Source organism: Felis catus, chromosome D1, assembly GCF_018350175.1.
Source record: "Felis catus isolate Fca126 chromosome D1, F.catus_Fca126_mat1.0, whole genome shotgun sequence".
NCBI classification, from domain to species: Eukaryota; Metazoa; Chordata; class Mammalia; order Carnivora; family Felidae; genus Felis; species Felis catus.
In genome coordinates, this window is record NC_058377.1 from 27,131,259 (window position 1) to 27,138,791 (window position 7,533).

At 51.7% G+C, this 7,533-nt stretch overlaps 1 protein-coding gene across 1 annotated transcript in view; it reads left to right on the forward strand.

The window, feature by feature from the left end:
• Window positions 1-6,295, forward strand: part of ADAMTS15 (ADAM metallopeptidase with thrombospondin type 1 motif 15) — a 29,036-nt gene extending 22,741 nt beyond the window's left edge. Inside the window, exon 8 of the mRNA XM_003992579.5 lies at window positions 1,403-6,295. Within this exon, the coding sequence (XP_003992628.1) occupies window positions 1,403-2,177 (775 nt within the window). The 3' untranslated portion in view covers window positions 2,178-6,295. The remainder of the gene's footprint in view (window positions 1-1,402) is intronic.
• The last annotated feature ends 1,238 nt before the right edge of the window (window positions 6,296-7,533 follow it).

Consider the following 7,533-nt stretch of genomic DNA (forward strand, 5'->3'; position numbering starts at 1 on the left):
GAGTGGCTAGGACTGATCGATTCCCTCTTCCTGGGAGATGTGTACAGGGTCAGCTGAAGAAATGTCTCTAAGCCTCTTCTATTCCCACCTCCAGAGCCCGGCTTTCTGCAGTCCAGCAGGTTCCCTTTTATTTTCAGGGGGAATGTGCTCCTTTGGAAAGTCCTGCCTCAGGTTCTGGAAGGAGCTGGAGCAAGCAGAATCCCTGAGGTCTCAGTTGAGCAAGGCTATGGTTGGCTCTGAAAACTTGGGAGGCCAGGTGCTATGATAGAAAGGCCTAGATGGCTGTCCAGGAGCCTCAGCTGCCTCTTCTGGACACAGTGCCCTCTGCTGGGCCTGTAGGTGGGCAAGTTTTCTGGGAACAGGTGGCACTGCAGGTGGGTGGTGTTCACAGGGATCTGCAGGGGGTGACCAAGTGGAGAATTAAAGGTAAACACCCCCAGACTTGCTTCACTGGCTAAATGGCAGGCACTCCTTTCATGGACTAGTGGAGCTGGAAGGAGCCTTAGATATCATCTAGTTTGACCCCCTCACTGTATGGGTGAGGACCCTGGAACCCAGAGAGACTGATTTGTCTGAGCCACCAAGGAGGTGGTGTCCAAGCCAGGGCTTCATCTGGGTGCCCGACTCCAGGGCCAGTGTGTCTCATTACGTCTAGCCCCAGCCTTGGGCTCAGGGACTGAAGCCTTGTCTTCTGTTCCTCCTCCACCTCCTCCTCCTTCTCACAGTTAGTATATATTGAGTGCTTACTGGATGGCAAGCACTGTGCCATAGGCTCTAGGTGCTTTAATGAGGTATGTGTGATTATGATCTCCATTTCACAGATGAGGCAACTGACAAGCTAAGTGACTTATCCCAGGCCAACAGCTAAGCCAGTGATAGGGATGGGTCTGGCTCCAAAACCTGTGCTTTACTCCTGCCCTAGAATTCATCACCATGTAGGGGTGTCTGGGTGGCTCAGTCGGAGAAGCATCCGACTCTTGATCTCAGCTCAGGTCATGATCTCTCATGGTTTGTGAGATTGAGCCCCACGTTGGGCTTTGTGCTGACAGTTTGGAGCCTGCTTGGGATTCTCTCTCTTTATGCCCCCCCCCCCCCAAATAAAGACATATGAAAAAAAATTCAAAATAAAAGAATTCACCACAATATAAATATCCTGAATAAAAAAGGCCACAGGGTGGTACAGCCAGTGTATGTAGCTTCAGATGATGTGGTGACAATCTGAGGTACTGCCTTCCAGTTTGTGTGCCACCCCCTGACCTTCCGTGCTGTGGTTGAGCAGTCTCTGCCATCTTGGTGACCTCCTGCAGGGGTTGTGAAAGGGGCATCAGCTGTGACTTTAGAGGGGGATGAGGGCATTATGTCCAGGCAGGTGTCTAATGTACGATCCCCTTTCTCACCACAGGCATGGCTACAATTTTGTGGTGGCCATCCCTGCGGGTGCCTCGAGTATCGACATCCGCCAGCGTGGCTACAAGGGGCTGATTGGAGATGACAACTACCTGGCCCTGAAGAATAGCCAGGGAAAGTACCTGCTCAATGGGCACTTCGTGGTGTCGGCCGTGGAGCGGGACCTGGTGGTGAAGGGCAGCCTACTGCGCTATAGCGGCACGGGGACCGCGGTGGAGAGCCTGCAGGCCTCCCGGCCCATCCTGGAGCCCCTGACCGTGGAGGTCCTCTCTGTGGGCAAGATGACGCCACCCCGGGTCCGCTACTCCTTCTATCTGCCCAAGGAGCCTCGGGAAGACAAGGCCTCTCACCCCAAGGACCCCCGGGGCCCCTCTGTGCTCCACAACAGTGTCCTCAGCCTCTCCAATCAGGTGGAGCAGCAGGGCGACAGGCCCCCTGCACGCTGGGTGGCAGGCAGCTGGGGGCCTTGCTCTGCAAGCTGTGGCAGTGGCCTGCAGAAGCGGGCGGTCGACTGTCGTGGTCCCCCAGGGCTGCATGTGGCGTCTGCCTGTGATGCAGCCTATCGGCCGGTGGAAACGAGAGTCTGTGGGGAGCCCTGCCCGACCTGGGAGCTGGGTGCCTGGTCGCCTTGCTCCAAGAGCTGCGGCCGGGGATTTAAGAGGCGTCCACTCAAGTGTTTGGGCCCTGGAGGGCGGCTGCTGGCTCGGGACCAGTGCAACCTGCGCCGGAAGCCCCAGGAGCTGGACTTCTGTATCTTGAGGCCATGCTGAATAGGACTGTCCTTTTCTCCTTCTTACTCTCTGCCCAATTGGTGCTGCCGGTGTTCTGACCAGCTGGAGCCGTGGGCAGAGGGCAGTGGCTGGGGGTCCATGCCATGACGTCACCCACTTCCAGGGACAAGGACCAGGGACAAGGGTGAGAGGTCCCCTCCTCCTCCCTGGCCTCGGTGGGGGAAGCCAAGTGACTAATGCACAGTCTACCTCACGCCGGGCTCCTCCAGGGCCCAGTCTCTGGGAGAGGCTGAGAGGTGTGGGCACTGGGTAGAGGCGCCGGGGCCCGGTTTCCAAGGGACCTGGAGGATGGGCACCTCCCAGGAAGAACTTCAGGGACCTTGGCCCCCATCAGGGAGGCCACAGGCTGCTGGAAGAGCCATGGCCCAGCAGCTTGGCACCCTCAGGTGGCCCCGGGGGGGGCTCTAAGCCGTTTCTGAACAGGCAGGTTTTTATGGTGCTGTCAGCCCACCTTTTCTTTCTGACTGACAAGGACTGAATAATGAAAAATGGCTGGGGTGGGCAAAAACTGGTGGGAGAGTGGGATTAAGTATAACTGGAGCCTGGGCCACCCCGTTTGGGAAGAGGTATATGTGTAGGGGGAGTCTGGAGGTTTCTCATCGGTTTTCTACTCCTGGCCCTCCCTCAAGAGCCACCCACCTCTTCTCACTGTGTTGTCTGTGACATCAGGCTGGTGGGAGGGCTTCCAAGTACATGCCCTCTGACACATTGAATATAGATATAGGAAGCCAATAGGGAGCCTACTGCCTTCTTCAAGAGGGATCTGACCATTAAAATAAGATACAAGGGATGATGGATTCTGTGGTAAAGCATGGAGTTTGAAGAGTGACGTAGGGGGTTCTGTATCACTGGTGGCTGGGCTTGAACTTATGGCACACAACACCCTGGGATGGGGAGGAGGAGGCCCCAGTTCAGATGGCTTCTTCCTCCAGAGAGGCAGGTATAAATAGGGCTGCTACCTTAGCTCTGTGTTGCCTCAGAGAACCTTCAGAGTGGCCATGGTCTTGTCCCCACTAAGAAGGGCGTGGGAAATGCACAGAGGGCTAGGTGCTGAACATCCACATGCCTGCAGGTTGGTTTTCATCTGGCCAGCTACATATGGTCTGGCTTTGGGCACATCACATGACATTGCAGTTGTATAGTGGGGTTCACTGTTTGCTACCTCAGGCTATGCTCTCTGGGAACCAACATTTGTCCCTCCCCAGGGGCAGTGGTGACCCTGGTGCTTCCAGCAGACCTGGCTGTTGTCCTCCATAGACTGAGCTGCCCAGACACAAAGATGATTGTGTGGTGCATTGTGTCCTGCTCCTCATAGCCCAGCCAACCACCCACTGGTGTTCCAAATATGAAGACAGGATCTCTCTCCTCAAGTGCCTTGGGGACAGGTTTCAGGTGACACCAAGAATCAATAATCTGACCCAGAAGCCCTTGGCAGCCACAATGGGAACTCTTGTCTATCCTGGAAACATGTTGGGGATATAGATACCAGGGTGTTTCCTATAGCTCCACATGGGAAGATGTTTTGGAGTTAGCAGTCTTTGGTTAAGCAGGGTATTTCTTGAAGGTGCAGCTGCTCCAGCATGTACATGGGAGATTCTGCTTCTGAGTCAGGTAATATATACTGGACTTTAGCAAGGTGACATCAGAGCAAGTATCTTCCCTGGGAAAGGGGTTCATTCCTTTTATCTGGCATCCCCTAATAGCCAGAACCCACAAACCAGCCATCCAGGCAAGCCTCTGGGATGGTTTTCCAAATTCCAGCCTAACCCCAGGCTGAGCCCTCAAACAGCGCTCCCCCAGAGGGGCTGAGGGCATGTGGATTTCTGAGGCAGGGCTGCAGTCACTTCTGAAGACTGAAGTGAGGAGGAATCTTCCCCCCTGCATGGGTGAACACTGTGGGGCTGCAGCATCAAAGGGAACCCAGGGCTCTAGGGCAGATGTGGACCCCCACTAGCTGACGATAGCACTGCACCCTGTGCTTGGTGCACCCATCCTTGGTGAGGAGGTGGTGGCACAGGGGCTGTGCAGAATGGGCAGGGGAATGGGGTGGGAGGGAAGGGAGCTGCCATCAGTGGGGGTGACTGGCCCCCTAGCAGAGCAGCTTTACAAATTATTTCAAGGAGGGACAACCTATCTTGTTCCTGACACAAGCTGGGTCTCAGTGCTTTTTTCTGTTGTGATGTCTTTCTTCTTCCTTTTTTTTTTCTTTTTAAAATAAGTATGACCAAGACAACTTGGGAGGTTTGTCTTATCCTTGACCATTTTGCTAATCCAACCATGCTCTCCAAGGCTGAGCAGAGACAAGCCTCAAGGTATAGGTTTCTGATGATGGGATAAAAAAAAATTAAGGTGGTATCTCATGTCTGTGGAAGAGGAGGGAGATTCTGTGGGCTCCAGAAACTTCTTCCATGGGGTGTGGACCAGTAAGGATCTGGGCTCTGGAGCCCCCTGCCTCCTCTGCCCTTTGTGTGCACTGACTAGAGGAGTCCAACCTTGTGAACCTTGCTGTGCTGGAGTAGAGGGCTGGGTGAGCTGGGGGGCTTGGTTGTTCCCAGCCCAGGAGTTGACTCCCAAAGGCACTAGACACTGTCACTTACAGAGCCCCCTTTGTGTTTGGTTCTTTTGCATTCCACGTGCTGCAGAAGGATGGAAGGACCTGGGTACTGGCTAGGCTGTGTATACTGTGTATACATGGGAGCTGGCTGCTGCAGGGACGACAGCCTGCTCCTAATAAAGTTGTAAGTATTTAAAATCTGTGTCCTGCTTCTGTGATTTCATCTTATCCATGCATAGATCCCCCTGTATCTGCTGTGAACACACACGATGCACCAGCCATGGGAATAGGGGCTATGATAGTCACAACAGTGACTAGGACAGGCACAGTCTCTGTCCTGTGCAGCCCCCAGGCTAGCTAGGGAGGCAGAGTGAACAGTTGGGAAGCAAAGATCCAGAATAATGACAGATGAGGTAGGTGCAAAGAAGAGATGAACTGATGCTAAGAAAGAGAACTTGCATCTGGGTGTGTATGGTGTGTGGGGTAGAGTGCCCAGGGAAAGCCTGGCAGAGGATGGGGTTTAGGGGCATTCTGTGATTAGCATCTAAGTGTCAGACAGCATTCAGAGTCTGTCTCTACTAAATAGACCCTCACTTAGTATACATGCCAAACTTGGGCCCTCAAATATTAATAATATTAATAAGGTTGCAAATATTGAAACGCACAACCCTTTTGAGAAGGGGATGGGAGCCTTTCAGCAGACGAGCAGCATGCTGGGACTTGGTGACTGGAAGGACCAGGTGTGCAGGAGGGTCTGAGAGAAGGCTTGTGAGGCAGGACTGTGGTGAGGGGAGCAAGGCACAAAGGAAGGCCAGAGGGTCCCTCATGTGGGGTTTCCCAGACCCCTGAGGGCCCTACTAAGTCTCCTGAGGGAAAGTTCCATTGTGTTTGAAGACTGTTTCCCTCTTCCTTATTTGGTTTTGGTCTGACAATGTTAACAAATACACAGGCGGGGGACTGGTGTGACCCATTTTAATGAACATCCAACTAGGAGTCCAGAAACTTGCGTTGGTCTTAGATCTAAAATCCTCTTCTGGGACCCCCTTTTCTATCTGCAAAGTGGGAAAGGTAGATTTAAATCCTGAAGGTGCTTCCACCTTTAGCGGTCTGGGTTTCTAGACACAGTTACGTTTTACACTTTGGCAGATGATTATTTGGTTTCAGTCTGGTGTTCAGAGATGAATGGGGTTCCTTTCATGCCGTTCCTGCAGGGCAAGGCCATGGGATAAATGACTGATTGGAAACCTAGAGGCCCAGGGTGAGGGGTGTGGAGTGGGAGCTTGGATGAAGCTTCAACACTTGATAGAAGGTTCTGGTGGAAGAAGGAGTTAGCCAGAAGAACCCACTTTGACACCATGGGCTAGTTGGAGGCCTGGAAGGGACAAGGAAGGGTTCGGGTTGATTGATGTCTAAGCTAGAATTCAGCAACTTTAAGGTTTTTATAAAATTCCTCAAAGCATTGTCATAATCCTGGGGTTGTTATTTCTGTTACCCCTTCTGTTTTCCATTGTAGCAATTGCCAATAAAACCTTTCTGAGGAAAAGTTCCCACGGGTTGGTCTCTGGGTGAAAAAATGATTTCTCTGCTTATAATGCTTCTGACACAAAATGTGTGGGTTTTTTTTTTCCCACGCTAACCAATTTTCCAACTCTGCAGACAGCAACTGCGTGTCCTAGAATTTAATTCATTTCTGACACTAACTAGGGAATTAGCATCAGACTCCACAGGTTTAGGGTTCAGTCTCAAGAGACTGCCCTCACTTCAGACACCAGTCACAAGCAGTGGGTCTTCAGGGCATCCACACTTCTGACGAACTTAGCTACAAAGTTGAGTGTTCCCACAGTCTCTGGGGACATTTGATAATTTGCTGGGTTGGCTCACAAAACTCGGGGAAACATTTACTTAATTTTACAGGTTTATTATACAGGATATGATGAAAGATATAGATGAAGAAGTACATAAGGCAAGGTCTGGAAGGGTCCCAGAGTGAAGGAGTTTCTGTCTCTGAGAGTGGGGAGTGTCACCCTCCCAGTGTGTTCACCAATGCAAAACTGTCATTTAAGGATTTTTGTGGAGGCTTTCTCATGTAGGCATGATCGATTATTAACTCAATATCTCCAGCTCTTCTCCTGTCCCTGGAAGATGGGGGGTTGGGCTGAAAGTTCTCAGCTTCTGATCATGGCTTGATCTTTCTGGTGTTAAGTCACCACCCTGAAGCTATCCAGATGCCTACCCAGAGTCGCCTTCTTGGAATAAGAAATGCTCCTGTCACCCAGGAAGCCAAGGGATTTAGGAGCTTTGTGTTAGAAACAAGGGTCAAAGACCAAACAGAATAAAAAATGCTGCTAGTACCCTTATTACTCAGGAAATTAAAAGGGCTTTACAAGTCCAGTGTCAGGAACTTGGCATGGAGACAAAAGTATATTTCTCATGTTGCAGGAGGTCAGCAAATAAAAGAGGAAGGAGAGAAGTCTGGGTCCCACCCTGCAGCTAGTTAGGCTGTTCAAAAGAGCCAGGTAAGGAGGTAGGGAGCCAGGGTAAGGAGGTAGCATGTCACACTGAAGCCATCTGGAGCAGACAAATATGCCTGAGTTTTCAGGCTTTCTGGAGAAGGAAGGAGTGGTTTCCTAACCTCCTTGGCCTTTGAAGAGAGGCGGGAACAATTTGCTTTGTAATCCATCCTCATGAGAGGAATGCTTTCTTGCCCCAGTGGAGAAATAGCCTCAATAATTGCAAAAAGGTCTTGACTCTCTGGGCCTCACTCCCCTTGCCCGGTGAGCC